Below are 20,737 nucleotides of genomic sequence, written 5' to 3'. Positions count from 1 at the left end.
GGTAGTCTACACAGGGGAGCTGTTTACACAATCAGCATAATTATTATTGGGTTGTATAATGTGCATGAGGCTACTGGTACTTAACACTCTTTACAACTTTATTAAGCAAAGCTGTTTTTTCCTTTCATTGCTGCAACGTCTAAAACCATAAACGTACCTACAATGATCCTATTCTGAAACCTGGATTATACACAGCAAGAAGTTACAAAGCAGCTTCTGAACACGTACCTGTCCTAAAATGTTCAAAGAGACTACTGTTATCCTGCATTACTGGCCTTGGAACCACTGTCATATATAAGGAGAAAGAAGGCATGATTTTTCTCTTAACACTAGCTTCTCTCCCCCACTCTCCAGGTACCTCTTCACTCTCCTCCCTTTCGTTAGGATCTTAGCAACTCTAGTCACAGTCCTTGTCAATAGAAATTCACTCCTCCCTTTCCTTTTGTTAACACTGTTATGTTCTAGGGTTAACTGAATTAGTAAAGGTTTTACAGTAATACAGCTGAGTGGCAGTCTGAGCAACAAAGTGAGTTGACCAAGGACATCAAAGCACTGATCAGGAGTCACTCAGAAAAGCTCAAAAAAGGTCAACATCATCATCCCTTAGATTCCAGTTGAATCTCATGGTTGAGCACCTAAGGGGGTATTTAAATTCTGCAAAATAGTTCAAGACAGTGCTTTAGGCTAGCCTTTACCATTGAAACAGAATTGGGAGACTTTACAACTAATTTGTTATCTTTGCTATTGTTACTCCTCTTGCCTGACAAGTTTGTCCTTTTGTTCTCCTAAGATCATTATTACTGAGACCTGTTCAAGGACAAGCACTGTGGCCAGGCTTAGATCACAAAATGGTTTAAGCCAAAACTGTCTTCTCTTATGTCAAGAAAGCCGATTGGTGCTCTTTCTCTGGGGATCCCCCTACCCTACCTGCTTACAAAATGAGTCCAGGAAAGTGACCAATGGTAGACATCCCAAGGTGAAGGGAATGTTGGTCATTTTCACCAAGAGCATAGCTTCTTTTTTTTTTTTTTTTTTTTTTTTTGTGGTATGCGGGCCTCTCACTGTTGTGGCCTCTCCCATTGCGGAGAACAGGCTCCGGACGCACAGGCTCAGCGGCCACGGCTCACGGGCCTAGCCCCTCCGCGGCATGTGGGATCTTCCCGGACCGGGGCATGAACCCGTGTCCCCTGCATCGGCAGGCGGACTCTCAACCACTTGTGCCACCAGGAAAGCCCAGAGCATAGCTTCTTGAAATGCATCCTTTGAAGTCTTAGGATGGGGTTCAGTTGAGGACCACGGCAGCCATTTCCAGAGCCAGAGATGTTTTAGTCCTTGCCCAAAGATCAGTGGTTCTGAAACAATTCAGGCAGGTAGGGATCTCTTCGTAAACAAATAAGGTGTTTAGGGGATAAGGGGACTAATAGGAACAATGTGGGGGGTTAGGGGGTGAAGGGAAAGGGGGGCACTGTGGTTCTACAGGTCTTCAATTCATCTGTCAGGGAATCCAGCATTTGTTTATAGGACTCAGAAGGTCAAGTCTGGAATCAGCTCAAGGGAGTGGTCACCACTGACATACATAATAGGCTGAATTTAACTTGTTTGAATTATTTTCTCATTAACCAAATGACTTTAAATTTAAATTATATAATTAGCCCATCTAGATTAAACTTTTCACTTCCAATCTCAATTCCTTTAAAGCTCTTATAGACAGAGGACACCTGGAACTAGCACAGCCAATAGTCTAATCTAGTCTAATATTTGGCCCCTATATAGCTTTGATTGCTACACACATATATACTCAGCAATATCAAAAAACTGAGCCTTTAATTTTCTAGATTAACCCTTGAGAAACATCTAGCAGCTCAGCCATACCTTCCTTTTTTTCCCTTTTTCAATTTTTGTGGATACTGAGGAAATTCAAACACCTTGTTTTACCCTTCTTAGTCACACCAGTAGAAGGTGTGACTACCTCCTACCTTTTGCTCTGCCTGCCCCAAAGCCCAATTCTCTAAGGCACCAATTATTAAAGATAGTTTTCAACAAGAACTACGCCTCAGACAGAGCAGGTTGATTTAAAATTGTCAGGAGCATTAGCCATGTAGATAGCTGTTGAAGGCCAGGGTCTCTGGTCTTTCTGAAATGGTAAAAGAGGGCTCATAAAAAGTGAAGAAGCACTGATGCCCAAACAAATTAAAGACATTACCAAATCTGTTCATTCATTATGTTTTTACCATGTGCCTGCCTTATGAAACATGCTATGCCAGGCACTGTCAGGATCTAGATGGAGTGGAATTCAGAGAACACCAGAGATGGCTCTTAAATCAGGTCCTATAAGGAACAGTTGAAATAATCAGTAATGGTTAGCCTGAAATAAGAAAATTCCAGAAGAACATGACAGTCCTCATGCCTAAATAACCTTTTTTCTTGCAGAAAAGAGATTAGACTTGTTTTGTATAGGACCACATAGAATTAATATCAATGGATAGAAATCAGTGGAAGGAAATAGCAAGAACTTGCTATCAGAGCAATCTAAAAATAGAATGAGCTGTGTGGGGAAGAGCAGAAACCTAATTAGCAAAGTTGGTACCTGGGTCACTATACACTGCATCACTGGATATCCCATCCCTAAACAAATCTTAATCTGACTGCTTCAAAGCAAATCATCTGTAATTCTATTACCCAAAGGCAATCACTGATGACATACTGGCATGTTTCCTTGTTTCTTCTGTGCACTTTTTTAACATAGTGAAATTGTACCATATATACAATTTCCCATTTTTATTGAAAATTATTTCTCTGGGCTATTTTGTAGACTACCAATATTTACCAAAGCTTTCTCTAATTGTTGTACATTTAGAATTTAATGGTAGGAGCAGTTCTCAAGACATTCTACCTGGTGGTTTGAATCTCAATTACTGTGCTTTCTTTTTAAAGTTATTCTTTGTGTCTCAGGTGCCTCATCTGTAAATGGGGATTATACCTAAGAGTCGTATTAAAGGAGCTAATTCAAGTAAAACACTGTAACGGGGAAGAGCCAAATCTGACATGTTGGATCTGTTCCTTCCACTTTAATCTTTGCTTTCCTTTGCTTTTGTTCACTAAAAGGATACTGTCTATACACAGTGGCCTGCCTTGGGGAACACTGCCCTCTGCCTGAACGTTAAGCCGAAGTGCCTTTGTTCAGGGAAACATCCTGACCCTGTCCACCTGTGGATGGCTGCAAGAAAGAAGAAATGAACACATCCCCTCCCCGGGGCTGGGCATTCCAGGGGACATTGCAAATCTTATGGCCTTTTTACTTTACTTCCTCATCTCCTCCCCTCTCTGTTCTATAAAAGAAACTGGCACCCAAACCCAAAAAAACTACACGATGGTTTTTTGGAGATATTAGTCGGCCATCTTCTCGGTCTGCCGGCTTTCCGAAGAAAGTTCGTCTCCCGATTTACTGGCCTGTCGTGCAGCGAGCAGAGCGAGCTTGGACTCCGTAATAGCACTAAGAAAGTGCCTGACATACAGCATTCACTCAAAAATTTTACCAATTACAGGTAAAAGACTAAAAGTCTGTAAAGAAAAATTGTGAAAGACTTCAAAATGGACCAAAAGGTTACTGGCTATTTTTCATGGAACTTAAAGCTCTGTCTAGTAGAATCTTGGGGTGAGGAAACCTGAGCCTTTTGTTTGAGCTATTTTACAACTCTCCAAGTTATACATAAATGGTACTTGTCCATGGACACGCAAATTCTGTCTGGTGGATAACTTGACTTCCCTCCCCTGCTGAAAAAGCCAGTTTTACATTTATTTATAAATTCATTTCAATATCCTTGATTCACCTATTAAATGTGATGTTTTGAATTCTCCCTTGAACTGGTAGAAAAATCTTACTGGTTTCATGAATGAGCTAAATAAAATCTCAACAGGTCCTTTAACAGGTCCCATTCAGCCCTAATTCAGTAAGTCAACCTAAGACTATACACTCTATGCTTCAAAGGTTGTTTAAAAATAAACCTCTTATAAAATCTATCATATTTTGCCATCAACATTATTGAGCTTGAGATTCCCTGGTGGTGCAGTGGTTAAGAATCCACCTGCCAACACAGGGGTCCAAGCCCTGGTCCCGGAAGATCCCACATGCCCATCAACTAAGCCCATGCACCACAACTACTGAACCTGTGCTCTAGAGCCTGTGAGCCACAACTACTGAAGCCCGCACGCCTAGAGCCTCCGCTCTGCAACAAAGAGTAGCCCCCGCGCGCCACAGCTAGAGAAAGTCCATGCACAGCAAATAAGACCCAACACAGCCAAAAGTAAAATAAATTTATAAAAAACAAAACATTATTGAGCTTTACTAGGGAATTTAATTCAACTCTTCAACAATTCAGGACCTACTATTAATATACAAGGTATCATGCTACATGCTGTGGTAAATATGAAAATAGCAGTGCTTGCCATCATGTAATTAATTATCTTTGGGGACAAGAGGTACAGTGTTCCAACCTTACAGTGTGTTGTGGGTATTAAGAATATTAGCATTGACGTCAGAGTTCCAGTCTAGTTTCTAACTTGTAAAGACTGCAGAAATTGCTTAATCTCTAAGCCTTAGTTTCCTCAGCTATGTAATGAGGATAATATCCATAGAAAAGCACTGAGACTTAAAAAAGATAATACACATAACACACTTAGCAAAACGTCTGGCACATACATTTTAAAATAGAATCTTTAGCAGTAAGTTATTCAGCCACTAATAGGGAAGACCAACTGTACACACCAGCCTTCATACCCCCCCCACCCCCCCACCCCCACGGAAGGGACTGGCTAGGGAATGTTCCCTTCCACACATTCCCTCAACCAATGCATAATTCTTACAGGTGCATTTACCCAGGACTATCCCACTAGAGCAGTGTCCATCTCTTCCCCAAAACTCTCAAACACATACCAGACCTTATTTTCCTAAACCATTATGAGTAAGCCTCTTTTTTTCACCTAAAAAACTTTTACAACTGCTCAGCTGGCACTGCTTCTCACCCACCCACTCTAACTACATCAGAAAACTCCCACATCCTCAACCTCCTCTACCAAAATTCTATCCATCTCCTCTTCCTGTTTAAAACCTAGCTGTTCCCTAAAGACACTTCCCCAGCAACACTGTTAAAAAAACAAAAAAACAGCAACTTCATGGGAGGTCCACCATAGAATTATCATGTACTCCTGGGATTCAGGGTCAGTAGAGGTGAATTTACCATGAAGCTCTTGAGACCTAAGCTTCAGTGTCCCTAGCTTTCATGAGCTCCTTTTAAGGTTCTTAAACTAGCAATGTGTTGCACTGTTTTTGAAAATTTCGCAGCTAATTTAACCAGTTAAGATGCTTTTTTTCCACTCCAGCTTCCATTGGCACACTTTCTCTCCTGTTGGATGACATTGTAACAACCAATTTTAAGAGGCAGTTACAGTTGATCACGTCCTGCTTGGCTTCTAGTATGCCACTTTTTGGTCCTCCTTCTTGTCTACTTTATTGAATCCTCATCTTCCCACCTGTCCCTGGAATAACCCAGAACAGTCTTCTCCATGTATTATTCAATCCTTAGACTTTAGGGCTTAGATCTCATCCAGTCACAAGGATGAGATCCACAAATAGCAGCTATTATTCATACTGAGGACAACCAGTTGAATCTCCAGTCCCAAGCTCCTGTCAACTCCAGATAAATGCCTACTTCACAGCTCCACGTGAATGTCTAATAAGCATTTTGAATTTAATATGCCATAAGCTGAACTTTTTCTTTCCTAAAACAACTTCTCAGTCCTAGCTCAATAGTAACTCTACCCTTCCAGTTGCTCAGGCCAAAACCCTTGGAGTCATCCTTTGCTCTCCCACAACTAATCTTTCAGCAAATCCGGTCTTCTTCCTCTTCAAGAGGTCACTGTGACTACCTCAACTACTCTTATCCTAGCCCAAGCCAAGATCATTTGCCTAAAATATTCCAATGTTTCCCTGTCTCTACCCTTGCCCCACTAAGATCTACTTTTGCTCACAAGACCCATTTTACTTTTAATCACTCCCCACCCCACCCCTTCCACATACAAATAATTGAGAAATTTACAAGTTTTACTAATTATACCAAAAGCTAGGACTGCCACCACCAGGTAAATGCTCAGAGCAGGTTTTAGTGCTAGCCTTCTTTCTCAAAATCAATTTTCAATAGTTTTAATTTCACTGCCCAGCTCACTGTAGCCAGTCAACTACTCAAAAGACAATCTGTCTCAGGTTATATGCTGGATGCTCCTATATATAGTGGGCACTTCATGGAACAGAAGATGTTAAGTATAAAAATAAAACTGGGATTTATCAGAGTCCAGCAAGAATACTTTTATATAACTTAAGGAAAATAAGACACATACTGTGAAGACGAATCCACTGAAGATAATTTTTAAAAGATTTCTGTGAACAATTGGCTATTACATTCACATGAAAAACATTCATAACTGAAGTTTTAAAATTTTTATTTTATATACAAAGAGTTAGTATTGTTTCTGAGGAAGGTAGATATGCGTGATGACCCATTCAAGAAGTTCACACTTAGTCCAACTGCAAAAAAAAAAAAGGCAGATAGGAAATGAATTAATGCATAATGCTTTAAATATCCATTTCATTCTCAGGGAAAAAAATGGTTCATTATAGAATGAGGTTTAAACTGGAAATCTGACCACCCCAACTAGTTATGGAGATCTGAAGAACTTAAATATTTACCAAAAATTTCAACAATTATATTTTAGACAGTGAATTTTAATACTGGTATACCCACTTCTACCATCAAAGACATTTCCCGCTAGAAAAACACTACTACATAAAATGATCTTTACCAAAAGCTCAGGATGGTCATTAAGTAGGCAGCAAATTCTAACACTATTCTAAGGAGCCGTTCACAGATGAACCCATTTAATCTTAACCTCTGAAAAATGGGACACAAAATTACCGGGCTTGGGGCCATCGTCTGATCTACTACCTCCAACTAAGTTATTTGAACTTCCACAAAGTAACACTAAACATACTCTTAAGTATTTGGTCAAAGCCAAAAGTTTAAGATACTTTGTTCCTGTCACAGAAACCTCACGTTAAACAACTTATATCCACTGTAACACTAAAACATAAGGACACCTAATTTTAACAGATACGTTCTACCCTATATTTTTGAGCTCTAACTATGAATAAAAAGGTAGTGACTGTTATTTTGTATCTCAAAAGGCCAGTAAGAAATTAGTTTTCACTTCTAGCATTTAAGCGATTTTTAGGAGCCAAGAAAGCTTCATATATACATTAATTTCTACAACAACCCTGCCATTTATTTTTCACAGGCAAAAACTTAGCTTTAAGTGACTTGACCAAAGTCACACGACTAGGATTCAGATCTCTGAATCCTAAAAAGGTCTACCTGGCCCCAAACCTCAAACTCATTCCACTGCACGGCCCTATCCAACATTTCAGGGCAGCGGACAACGTATGTATTCTGCTAAAATTAGCTAGATACGATTAGAGATTTAGTACTTAATTGTTCCTGAAAAGTAATTTTATGCAACATTATACATAGCACCTAAAACTGTCAGAAGTGGGTAAAAAGGAATGAGAAAGTCTACTTTTAAGGCCTTCACCTCCCCCCATTCTATTAACGTGACTGCCAAAACTCTCAACAGTGTCATCCGCTACCAAGGAGGGGCCCTGCTAACTACAAGAGGAAAGCGGCGTTGGTCAAATGCCCACACCACGAACTACCCGCTCGTCGGCCCCTCACAGACACAGGAGAGCACGGCGTCGGCGGCCGTACCTTAATGAAGCCGATGTCCTTCGCGTACTGGCGGAAACACTGGCGGCACATATTGAGGCCGTATTTCCGGATCAGACCGTGCCGGTTTGAGCAGACGCGGCTGCAAGGAAAGAGATGGCGTTACCGCAAGTCGCAGAAAGCAAAGTATTCGGCACTCGGGAGGCCACCACCCGCACTGCCTGCCGGTCTCCACAGACCCATCACAGGCCTGTAATGGCGGCAGACACAACTACGATTCCGTCTCCCCACGCCGCGCCGCCCGCGGGCTCCTCCACGGTACATTTCAAGCAGCGTCGCGCCCCAGAGCAACCCTTCCCTGAAGCTACATTCTGTTTCTCACCAAGAACGAGAACCCTGGCCGAATTTTCTCGGATGGCTCCAGTAAAGCTGCTGGTGCCCCATGTTGCTTTCTCGGCTGCAACAAGGCAAAAGGAAAGACGGAACGCACGCAGGCGCTCTTCAAAATTTTGAGACAGCTTACCCAGAAGGCAGTGCTGACAAAGGACGCGTGCGCAGTGTGGCTACGCTGTTTCGCGGCTGTGAAGAGGAAGCTTGGAAATAATCTAGGCGGGCACAGCTGATGACGTCACCACACCTCAGCCTCTAGTATTCTCTTTCGCGGTCTGCGTTCGCCGGGCGCGGTGGCGCGCGCCTGTAGTCCCAGCTACTCGGGAGGCTGAGGCAGGAGGATCGCTTGAGCCCAGGAGTTCTGGGCTGTAGTGCGCTATGCCGATCGGGTGTCCGCACTAAGTTCGGCATCAATATGGTGACCTCCCGGGAGCGGGGGACCACCAGGTTGCCTAAGGAGGGGTGAACCGGCCCAGGTCGGAAACGGAGCAGGTCAAAACTCCCGTGCTGATCAGTAGTGGGATCGCGCCTGTGAATAGCCACTGCACTCCAGCCTGGGCAACATAGCGAGACCCCGTCTCTTTTGAACCCCCCAGAAATGAATGAGTTTTGAACCCTCTAGAAATAAATGATGTCACTAACAGTCTCTTCATCATCGTCTGAACGTTTTACAGTCTTTTAATTAAAATTTTACACTTGGAAAAAGGATTTTTGCCTTAACTCAGTACTGACACCTACTGGGGTAAAATTACAAAATAACTTAAAATCAACTGTAATAACTAGGAGTCAACGGTAGGAGTTCCCGTTTTGTGAGACAAAATACGTTTTCAAACTTTTTTTAATTGACACACTGCTCCTAGAAATGCACCTACACCATAATAGAAGAATGACACGAGACTTAGTGTGTTTAATTTAATATTTAAATGTAGTTAGTTAAGTTTAAAGTAAGAAACAAGTAAATGCCCAATATATGTTGCTTTGACCAGATGATTTGGTAATAAAATAACTAGTGAAAACCAAATGCCATCTAATGATCTGAAAAATGTCCCTAAAATCCACATGGTTATTTATAATGTCTTTAGATAAACCTAAAATTGTACATGGCTCTGATATCAAAGCTTTAACTACATCTATAAAATGTACCACAGGGTGCAATAATGCAGGAAACTTTACACAGGAACTCTTCTTTGTTGTTGTTTTTTGTTTTTGATTGTTTTTGGTCGAAAACAAGATGATGAAGGAAGGAGTCAAGCCAGAGATTTAAAAACCAGATATGACTGATGCTGCCCTCAAAACAAATATAGTGAGGAAAATAGGATTATCTCAGACCCCTGCCTTCCAGTTTCAACTTTTACGACTCAGTGATATGTATACAACTAAGTTAGTAGGACAATTGCATTAGATGATACATGCGCTCATAGAACACAAAAGGAGCAAAGAAGAAAGAGATTAATTCCAGCGTGAGGTTCATTTGAGGGGCCTTTGAAATAGACCTTAAGTGAAGAGTGGGGTTTTTACAGGCAGCACTTGATGGAAGGGAATGCATAGTGAGAGGAAGAGTTTGAGCCCAAGAATGGAGTTGGAAAAAGCTTGGAGAGGATGAACAACCTTGTGTAACTAGAGAGGAGGATGCACAAAAGACCTAGTGATAGATGACTGAAAGGGTATTTTAAATTAAAGCCTGATTGTGAAGGGTCCAATGTCAAGCTTCTACAGTGTGCCTGGAATTTATATCAGTCGTAGATGTGTAGTTTCCAAAATCCATGTGCTTCTCCAAAGCTAATCAAACATTTGCCCACCTATAGCCTTCTCAGGCCTTTCCCAACTGGTCTCCGTAATTTTTAAAAGATTACAATGGTTCTGAGATCAATTCCATAAATATTTTCAATCCTCTGGGCCAAAAGAAGTGAACTCATTTAAAAGTGGGGGGAAGAAAAGACAAACAAGAAGCAATTAGTTACACTTGAACAGTAACAATCTCTTAAACTATCTTGATATTCAAGTACTTCTTAATGTTTATTCTGGTCTTGAAAGTTACTCTTCTTGATGGAGATATTACAAAACTGCAGTTGAGAAGCTGTACTTCCTGCTCAGTCCTAAGATAATGTAGCACTATCTATCTCCACCAACGGAATTTTCAATTTCTTTTTCAGTGAAAAATATGAGCATACAATTTTAAAAGTCCATTTTAACCCAATGTTTGTAAAGAGCTTTTAGCTTAATCCTATACTCTTCTTACAGATTCCTATTACTCTTCTGCATTTGGCTTTTAAATTCTTCTTTTAAAACATATTTCCCTCTAATATAATACATACTGAGTTCTCTTTCTTTCTTTCTTTTCCTTCTTTCTGTCTTTCTTTCTTTTTTCTTTCTTAAATACAAAGAAGAAGAAATGTGCCATAATCTCCTAGCCCAGATAACCCCTATTAATATTTTCTTTTGGAAAAAAATAAAAGTAATACTTATAAGACTGAAACATTCTAATGGGACAGAGTATAGATATTATTTTTGAATTTAAGCACATTGGAATGATCTGCATGTTAAGACACCATTATTCAGATATCTCCTATTTTCTTCCTTAAATTATTCTCAAAATTATTTGTGATTCTACATCCATAATTTGTCATCTAAAGACCTACATCTCTCTTGAGCTATCTTCAATTTCAGAACATATACATATATATCCATTTCAACAGATGTTGATATTTTAATTAATTGTATACTCTAAAGCAAAACACAGATACATAAAGTATATATTTTAACTTTTTATTTTATATTGGAGTACAGTTGATTAACAATGTTGTTATACATAAAGTATATTTTTAAAAGTAAGTTTTTATCCAACCCAGACCCCTATTTCTCCAGTCTCCTTGTCCAAACCCACGTTATCAGGATCTTTAAAGAAATAAGTGTAGCTATCTATTTACCTATCTACTCATCCACTCACAGAAGTATATGTGCATATCTATGCATGTATACATACAAACGTATAAATGTGTCCATATACATACGTTTGTATTTATATATAGTTATTACATCTCTTTTCATTTATACAAAAAGAAGCATACCATACCCAATGGTATGATTCTGTTCGTACAGATAGATCATATCTGTTTGTACAGATAAATCATACAAATAGATCATAAAGCATCTTAGAAGAGTATAAACGCTATGGAGAAATATATAGCAAAAATAGGGAATGAAGTGAAATTGGAACATCTTTGAACATTCCTTTGCATACTTAAATTATATCTATATCTATATAGTATATCTATATTATAAAGTATGTCTGTAAAATAAAATTCTGGAAATGGGACTGTGAGGCAAAAGAACGTGGGCTTTTAAATTTTTGATAGAGATTACCAATTTGCAGTCTATAGAAATCATAACAATTCAACCAAATACCCATAGAAAATATCTGTTTTTCCACACTCCCCCAACAGTGTGAATTAGCAAACTTTTTTATATTTGTCCTTCTGATAGCCTAAAAATGGGAAGTGTTGTTTCAACTTGAATTTTGATGCTGCAGAACATGTTTTGCTATGTTTATAAGCCAGCCATGTATCTTTATCTGAGAACTTCTCCTTCCAGTCTACAACCCGCTTTGGTAATGTGTTGCTGGGCTGTAGTTTGTATATTTGTAAATATTTACATGGAAGAAAATTAGCCCTTTGACTTTTCATGTTGGTTGCAAAGTTATTCTAGTCACTACAACACCAGATTCTTATTAATTTCTATGTTTATGTTCCATGTATTCTTCCATGCAAAAAGTTTTAAAGTTTATGTATGAAAATTTATCAAATTGTTAGGTCACTACTTTTAGGTTTTGTGTCAAAATTCTAAACACGTTCTACTGTGTTTTCTTGTTGTACTGTTACATTTTTTGGTTTTCATTTTAAATCTTGAATCCACCTAAAATTTATATCACTGTCCCCCAGGAGTAAGGGAGAAATCCAGTTTCCCTCCCTCCCAAATGGCTAGCTACTCACTCTAACTCAAGAAATATTAACCCAATGCATAATCATCGGTAAGCTTACTCTATTCTGGCACAATGTAGGCTCTCATAAACATTTGTTGAATGAATATTTAGATAGTCATTTACTCATTCGTTCTTTCTACAAATATGCATTATTGAGTACCTACTATATGTGAACACTATGCTAGATCTTGCATGTAACAGTAGTGACTCAGAACGTGTCCAGGAAGCTTGCAGTCTAGAGGTAAAGACAGGCATTAAATAAGTAATCATATAGCGATTATTCTGGACAAGATAACCTAAGATTCCTCTTGCTGTGAACACCCAAACTTGCTAGAAGAAATATGGTATGTTTTAAAATGCAGAGTTGGCGGCTGAGGGGCGGGGCGGGGGCAAGCGTGGCTTCTTTGCTTCATTGTGCCCTAGCGACGCCCGGGCACCGCGCGGGCCGCCGGCACCATGAAGATCTGGGCTTCGGAGCACGTCTTTGACCACCCATGGGAAACTGTTACAACAGCTGCAATGCAGAAATACCCAAACCCTGTGAACCCGAGTGTGGTTGGAGTCGATGCATTGGACAGACACACAGATCCCTCTGGAAAGCTGCACAACCATAGACTTCTCAGCACAGAGTGGGGACACCCTTCCATTGTGAAATCTCTTATTGGTGCAGCAAGAACCAAAACATATGTGCAAGAACATTCTGTAGTGGATCCCGTAGAGAAAACAATGGAAATTAAATCTACTAATATCTCATTTGCAAATATGGTTTCAGTAGATGAGAGACATACAAACCACTGCCTCAAGACCCAGAAAAAACTGTTTTGACTCAAGAAGCCATAATTACCGTGAAAGGAGTCAGTCTCGGCAGTTAACCTCGAAGCACTGATGGCAAGTACGATACCGTTAAATGCTAATAAAGGCTGAGAAGCAATGGAGTGGGTAATACATAAATTAAATGCTGAAATTGAGGGATTGACGGCTTCGGCAAGAGGGAGCATAAGGACACCAACAGCGGCAGCAGCATTTGTGAAGAAATGATAATGAAAGTTGATAAACAACACCCAGTTCCCCAGGTCTCTACAAGCTGGCAGTCTATTTATTTGTTATTTTAAAAAAAAATACAGGGCTTCCCTGGTTGCGCAGTGGTTGAGAGTCTGCCTGCCGATGCAGGGGACACGGGTTCGAGCCCTGGTCCGGGATAGATCCCACATGCCGCAGAGCAACTAAGCCCGGGCGCCACAAGTACTGATCCTGCCCTCTAGGGCCCGCGAGCCACAGCTACTGAGCCCACGCGCCCCAACTACTGAAGCCTGTGCGCATAGAGCCGGTGCTCCGCAACAAGAGAAGCCACCGCAATGAGAAGCTGGTCGACACAACTAGAGAAAGCCTGCGCGCAGCAACGAAGACCCAACGCAGCCAAAAATAAATAAAATAAATAAATTTTTAAAAATAAATAAATAAATAAAAATACAACTATATTTTCGGTAGAATTTTTTTTTTGGATAAGCTGAAGAAAGACTATGTGACTTGATCAAAACCAAGAGGTGCAGTGTTTCTAAATAAAAGGGATCGGCTGAAATTAGTGTTGTCTGAAATGACTGCCTGATTTTGAGGATTCCAGTATTTATGTGAAAATTTAACAATTTTTGAAAAGTACTTGAAAATTGATATTGACTGATTAAACCTCCTTAAGGTAGAATTTTAAAGCTTTTCACGCATTGGAACTCTACCTAGTTTTGGGCCAACCCCAGAACCAAGCAGAGCCACCTCTTACATACCCACGACTACCCTGCTGCAATAAACGTGTAGACCTTGCATGAGGGAACTCACTTTTAAAGGAGAAACTGTATAGTTTTAAAAAGACATTGATTGTATAAAATAATTTGCTCTGCTATAAACCACCATTAAAAATCACAATATTTTAATTTGGTACTTAACATTTTTGGAGTAAAAACTATCACGAAAGTAATAAATGACACCAACAAAAATATACTTTATTGTGTTAAAGAGTACTGTATTGATTTGCCAAAGTTTTGTAACTTAGGAAAGGTATTACCTTCCTTGGATTCGTACTTTATGACTTAGTATGCTGTATCGTTGGCTGGTTATGTTAACTAAAAAAGTCATTGCCTGGGCCTCCCTGGTGGCGCAGTGGTTGAGAGTCCGCCTGCCGATGCAGGGGATGCGGGTTCGTGCCCCGGTCTGGGAGGATCCCATATGCCGCGGAGCGGCTGGGCCCGTGAGCCATGGCCGCTGGGCCTGTGCGTCCGGAGCCTGTGCTCCGCAACGGGAGAGGCCACGACAGTGAGAGGCCCACATACCGCAAAAAGAAAAAAAAAAAAAAAAAAAGTCATTGCCAGAATTTTGCAGCACTCTAAAGTTAAACAGAAGAACAGCTGTTCACATCTTTTAGCATTTCACATTTGCCTAACTTATAAATTGCCATGTGTCAAAATCATGGTTCTGAAATTGCTAAAGCATGATATGCCAGGTTATTTGAATCTAATTACTTTTTGAAGTTAATTATGACCACAAAACATCTTTTTTTACGTGAAGAGCTGTACATCATTTGAAATTACTCAAATGATGTCTTGCTCTGAAGCATAAATTCCAGGGACTTGATGTTTTTAATAATACCGTGTCACTGCAGGGGATGGGGACCGTGGAGAAGAAAAAAGAATAATAGGGTGAAAAAAAGCATTGACCTAAACTAACCAGTAGGTGAATTGCTTTGCAGCTTTTATTTATGGGAAATCCTTGCTTTGGATGCCAGAGGGCAGCTGCAATCTGAAAACTAATCCAGTAAATGTATTTTGTTTTGTATTTTGTAGCAGGCAATTAATTATCCACCACTAAATAAATAAGAATATATTTGATACTGGGAATTGTTGCATACAGAGTATTTTTGTTAGAAGGTGATGAGCTCTTGCCTTTATTTCACAGTACTTAAAGTGATAAACTTCTAGTCAGGTTTCCTATAAAAGAAACCAGTTAATATATGTACATAAACCACAAAAATAGTATAACAAACTATTTGAAAATTATTGTTTTTCTACTTAAAATATTGTTTAGCTTGAGACTTCTTAGGACATTAGTAAAAGCAAGTTAAAGCCAATAAGATTTTTGATTTTTTTGGTAACCGGAGATGGTTTTTACAATTAAAATAACATTTCAACTAAACAAAACATTGCTAAATATTGATATTTCATAAGTTGCCTTGTATAATTTCTGAAAATTATACTTGTTCTGAAAAGTGTAAGAATATCCTAATGATAAAGATTTCTAAACAAAATTTTATCCTGTTTGATTTTTTACTCTGATCTAATGACAAAATTCTATAAATTTTCATTTTCCAGTGTAGTTACTTTTAGTTAAGTAGCTAGTAGTTAATGGCTTTTACCTGTTAAAATATAAATAACATAGCAAGCATGTGAGAGGACTAAACTGGAATAAAGTGTTCATGGGTTAGAATTAGACTCGGACTATGGAGTATATTATCCTATTTAATATTAAAGATGGATCTTATATGAATTAAGAAAAACCTTCCTGTTAATAAAAGCTTCCTTTTAACTATAAATAAAATGCAGAGTTGAGCTCCAGGGAATCCCAAAGATCAGGAACTAAGAGGGAACTGAAAACCATAGAGACTCCTCTGGGGAGATTTGTCCATCTAGGTAATAGGACCTGGATTCTGAGGGGAAAAGAGACAAGGCTTTGGGTAACTGTATTTAATTAAATTGTGGAGTGGAAATCCATGAAGATTTTTGGGAAGAATTAAGCACAACATATGAGACTTAAGTTCTAGCACTATTTGTTCGAACAGTGACTATTTATGAGGTCACAGGCAAATCCCTTTACTCTTTTCAGCTTCCATTCCCCTCGTATAAAATGAGAGAACTAAATTAGAATATCTGTAAATTATGTTTCAGCTCAACATTTTAGGGTTCTGTGAAGAGAGACACCTTTGAAAATTTAATTTGGCAACAGTGTGGATGGTGGATTATTGTATTAGCCTCGTAACTGGTATTGCTGCCTCTAGGCTTGCTTTAACTGCAAATTAATCCCTTCACTGACCACAGTAGCCTTTCTTAAACAGGTCTAAATTTTATCCCCTGCTTGAACATTTTCAATCGTGTTCCAGAATTTTCAGGATAATGTTAAAAAGCCTTATTTTAGCAAAAAAATTGTTTTCATCATCTGGCTGCTTTATACTCATCTAATGTTCTCATCTAACATTTCTCCCATTATGGTATAATTATTGGTTTATTTGTCTCTTCTAAACAATGTAAACTCATCTTTGTCTTTTTTTTTTTTTGAACAAGAAGTTTATTTAAACAACAAGACGCTTGACTTGAAGGGAAAACTGTCTAGGATTCATTTCTTTTAGAGTAATTTAAAGATATTGCCCTACTTGTAACAGTTACATACAAAAAAGTTATAAAATTGTCCTTGGTTTTACAGTGATAAATGAAAAGCATTAAAATTCTCCCATCAAACAAGGTATGCAAGGATTTTTATGTTGTTCTTTTTTTGTTAAACAGTGAGAGCAAAATAACTTACTGAAATATAAAAGCAAGAGCTGAATGAGCATGCCACTAATGGAGAAAAGGGGGTATTTTCATAGAACCAGTATTTTTCCCCAACCCATCTCCATTTGATGTCGGTCAAAACATACCATTGGTCATTTACCTTAAAAAAAATGCACTATGCTTGTGCACGTACACCAGTTACTTTATGTACAATAAAGGAAGGGGGAAGGGGAAAATGAAAGAATAGAGAAAACTATACTGTAGTAGTCAGGATGTGGTGGAACCAAATGGCGGTTTTCTAATTGAGAATGTCTTCTTGGTCTGGAGGAGCAGAATTCTGGAGTAAAGTAGCAGGTTCCCTTTTTAGTAGACACCTCCTGTCTGCTGCTGGAACACACCAATTGTATCTTCAGCCTCCATTTCCAACTGTGCAGGTGTGTCTGTTTCATTGATTGGCTGCCCATCAAATTGGAATCTGATCTGCCTCATTGACATACCCTGTCGTCCACAATAGGCTTTCAATAGTTTACTAAGTGGTATATGACTCTTAATCTTAAACTGCACCACAGAACCGTCCTGCCCCGCCACCTTCAAATTAATATGATCATTGTTCTCAGTCTCGACTCCTTCCTTGGGCTTTTCATCAGCCATGGCGAGCGCCAGAGTCTCCTCAGCTGCCGCTTCACTAAAGAGGTGCCAGGTCCGCATCAAAAGAGCACACAAGCAGCACCAGGAGTGGCAGAAGAAGGAGGCGGCAGCGTGGAGGAGGGAAAGCACCTTTGCCTTTTAAACATCTAGCACAGGTGTTGGCATACAGCAAGAACACCATAAATATTAAATGAATGAATAAGTGTACTGAAGTAAGAAGACCTGGTAGGTTTAGAAATAATTCTGGAGGGAAGTAATGCAGCTCTGAACTGACATGACAATACTAAGAAGAGGCAGTTGGGTATTAATTAGGAAATCATAGTGGAAACACAACCTATAAAACATGATCAAAGAGCGTCAACATGGAAAAGGGAAACCACACTCCATCTCAGATGGGACTTGAACCCATGACCCCTGACTTTAGGAGGGACCTCGAACCCACTGTCTTTTAATTGAAACCACTCACCTAGTATAGGACTTACTGAAGCTCAGGTTCTTTTGTCTCTTTGCAGAAAAGGCAAAGTGGCAGGCAAAGAGTGAGTTTATTAGCATACATAGGATGCTTGTGAGAGATACAAACAGGCAGGCAAGGCAGCCCCAAGAACAAAGAGGGCTATATTTTTATAATCAAACAAAACGTAGGGAGGGGAGAAGACCACCTTCTTCCTCACTATTTGGTAGATGTCAAGGTGATAGGGACAGAGTAAAGGAGCAAAGTAGGTAATTAAATAGTTAATCCCACTAGGGGATTGTAAGTAGATAAAAAAGTATCGGAGACCCCTGTAAGTTAATGATTACTCAAGAAAGCAGGTTTGCTTAACCACAAAACCAAGCAGACTTGCTTAGCAATAAAACCATACAACAGGAGCATGAGAATCCCCAAAACAATAAAACAATGGTGATATGAGACCCACATCCTGTCCAGTGAGCTCAGTAAGTTATTGGTTCCTAGGACATGCTCCTCTGGGCCCATTAAAAACAAAAATATAAAGAAAGGGTGACATTATACTGAAACCTGAAATGATTTAACCATTTTTAGCATATGTTACTGCCTTTTTGCTTATTTCCACTGTGCCATGACAGTCCTGGCTTGACCATGTAGGGACAAGAAAAGTCCCCCAGACGACATGGAGGAGGAACTGATGATGAAAGTGTGACGTCTACTCAGGAATGAGGAAGATGGTGGTCTTCCCCACCCCCAACTTTTCCTTTGATTATAAAACCATAGCCCACTAAGTTCTCCGGGTGCAGCACCCTCTCTCCCTCTTGCTAATAAGCCTCACAAGGGCTTCCCTGGTGGCGCAGTGGTTGAGAGTCCACCTGCCGATGCAGGGGACACGGGTTCGTGCCACGGTCCGGGAGGATCCCACATGCCGCGGAGCGGCTGGGCCCGTGAGCCATGGCCGCTGAGCCTGTGCGTCCGGAGCCTGTGCTACGCAACGGGAGAGGCCACAACAGTAAGAGGCCCGCGTACCCCCCCCCCAAAAAAAAGGCCTCACAAGCATCCTATTCTAATAAATCACTTCTTATCTACCACTTTGCTTTTCTCTGAATTCTTTCTTCCATGAGACATAAAGAACTGGAGCTCCTCGGAGCCCCCTAGCGGTTTCGAAGGCTTACATCATAAGTTCCTCCTTCGACCCTATATGGTCTAATTGGGTTGGTCATGGAACTATTTAAGTCAAATATATATTAGCAAAAGGGTGGTAACGTATACTAAAATACGGTCATTCATCTCAGGTTTTGGTATAATGTCCCCTTTCAACTAGTTTCTTTCCCCTTTCACCTATATTCCTGTCTTGGCTACATGCAGAAATGCAACTCTTTAAGGACCACTAACTCCCTGACTTCATGTGACAAGATTCAGACTCCATATCTATCATCTTGTGTTTTAACTATCAGGGTTTGTGGCTTGAGTGTGCCTGGCACTTGGACGCATCTGGTCTTCTTTCAAGTTGAGAGTAGATTGTTGCTAGATAAATGGATTCTTTTCTTGAGTGGTCATTAGCTAACAGTCTCCCAAACTCTGTTAAAATTTTCTTTCTGTCTTTAATCCCCTGGTGAGATTTCTAAACTATTTAATTATTCTACTCTATCCCTATCAAAAGCAGCACTATAAAGGTCTAATTCTTAGGTGTATATTTGTTAACTATACAGCTTTATTGAGTTTTTTTAAATTTTATTTATTTATTTATGTCTGCATTGCGTCTTTGTCTCTGTGCGCGGGCTTTCTCCAGTTGCGGCGAGCGGGGGCTACTCTTCGTTGCGGTGCGCAGGCTTCTCATTCTGGTGGCTTCTCTTGTTGCAGAGCATGGGCTCCAGGTGTGAGGGCTTCAGTAGTTGTGGCGTGCAGGCTCTAGAGCACAGGTTCAGTATTTGTGGCACAGGGGCTCAGCAGCTCCTCGGCATGTGGGATCTTCCCTGACCAGGGTTCAAACTCCGTGTCCCCTGCATGGTCAGGCGGATTCTAAACCACTGCGCCACCAGGGAAGTCCCAGCTTTATTTAGTTTAGATGAAATTTACCATTAAAAATACCAGCTCCAAGATCTGGTCCCAACGTGCTAGGGCAGACAAGTCTACACTGTCCATAGATTGTGACCTCTTTCTTTAAGAACATGATGACATTTGATTTTACTAGCTTGAACACAGCTGAGCTACAAACCTGAGTAGAGTTTACTGTGGGCACAAATTCGGGAAGTCCGAGATATTCAATTATCTGTTGAATGCCTGGTATGCACGGAAACCTGGAGAAATAATATAAATGAAAAGTAATTTTAGGGAATTCCCTGGCAGTCCAGTGGTTAGGACTCAGGTGCTCTCACTGCCAGGGGCAGGGGTTTGATCCCTGGTCGGGGAACTCCCATAAGCCATGCAGTGTGGCCAAAAAATAAATAAATAAAATAAAATTACAACAGTTTGTCCAACATTTAAAATGTTCCCAGCTCCCAACTTTTTCTACAGGTTCGGAGGTATATTTTAACATACTTGTTTACGCAGGTGTTTTATTATTTATTATTTATTATTATTATTTATTGTTTTATTTAAAAAACAAAACAAAACACCAGCCCATCAGCGCCGGGAAATGTCGCGCCCCAACTGGCACTAGGCAACTCGCAAAGGGCCGAAGGTATGTAGGCAAAAAGGCTTCCCCGGTAACAGAGGAGCTGATGCATATCCTTAGGAAACTCAAGGACCCCACGTGTGCGTGCAGCGCATTAAGGGTCAACAGCGGAAACTAGGACTCTGCCCCAAACTATAATAGCTGCGGCCGTCAGAGCGCGCTCCCGGGAAAGGACGTGTCGCCCCCGCCGATCGCCGGTTTCGGGAGACGCGCGCCGGGTCCTCAGGTGGTCGGTGTCCGCCCTCCGCGGGACGCAGCCACACTGCAGACTTGACCCTGCAAGGGAGAGGGGACGCC

General features: G+C 40.3%; 2 protein-coding genes and 1 pseudogene across 2 annotated transcripts; 1 reads left to right on the top strand and 2 right to left on the bottom strand.

The window, feature by feature from the left end:
* Nucleotides 1-6,478: 6,478 nt before the first annotated feature.
* Nucleotides 6,479-8,263, bottom strand: RPS29 (ribosomal protein S29). The gene is made up of 3 exons (XM_060096267.1): nucleotides 8,155-8,263; nucleotides 7,815-7,914; nucleotides 6,479-6,580 (listed from the first exon to the last, which is right to left on the bottom strand). Exons 1-3 carry the CDS (start codon nucleotides 8,214-8,216, stop codon nucleotides 6,572-6,574), a joined length of 171 nt encoding a protein of 56 aa, XP_059952250.1. The 5' UTR covers nucleotides 8,217-8,263; the 3' UTR covers nucleotides 6,479-6,571.
* A 4,301-nt stretch (nucleotides 8,264-12,564) lies between these two features.
* Nucleotides 12,565-13,179, top strand: LOC132489199 (PRELI domain containing protein 3B-like; annotated as a pseudogene).
* A 3,719-nt stretch (nucleotides 13,180-16,898) lies between these two features.
* Nucleotides 16,899-17,378, bottom strand: LOC132489198 (small ubiquitin-related modifier 2-like). Its single transcript, XM_060098128.1, has one exon. It carries the CDS (start codon nucleotides 17,376-17,378, stop codon nucleotides 17,034-17,036), a length of 345 nt encoding a protein of 114 aa, XP_059954111.1. The 3' UTR covers nucleotides 16,899-17,033.
* Nucleotides 17,379-20,737: the final 3,359 nt, after the last annotated feature.

This window comes from Mesoplodon densirostris, chromosome 4, assembly GCF_025265405.1.
Source record: "Mesoplodon densirostris isolate mMesDen1 chromosome 4, mMesDen1 primary haplotype, whole genome shotgun sequence".
NCBI classification, from domain to species: domain Eukaryota; kingdom Metazoa; phylum Chordata; class Mammalia; order Artiodactyla; family Ziphiidae; genus Mesoplodon; species Mesoplodon densirostris.
This window is presented reverse-complemented; position numbering and strand designations above follow the sequence as displayed.

Excerpts from the sequence above, each read along its gene's own strand:
- RPS29 (XM_060096267.1), bottom strand. The coding sequence starts at position 8,216 with ATGGGGCACCAGCAGCTTTACTGGAGCCATCCGAGAAAATTCGGCCAG. Across the intron at positions 7,915-8,154 it reads GGCCAGGGTTCTCGTTCTTG|CCGCGTCTGCTCAAACCGGC; the intron begins GTGAGAAACAGA and ends CTTTCCTTGCAG.
- LOC132489198 (XM_060098128.1), bottom strand. The coding sequence starts at position 17,378 with ATGCGGACCTGGCACCTCTTTAGTGAAGCGGCAGCTGAGGAGACTCTG.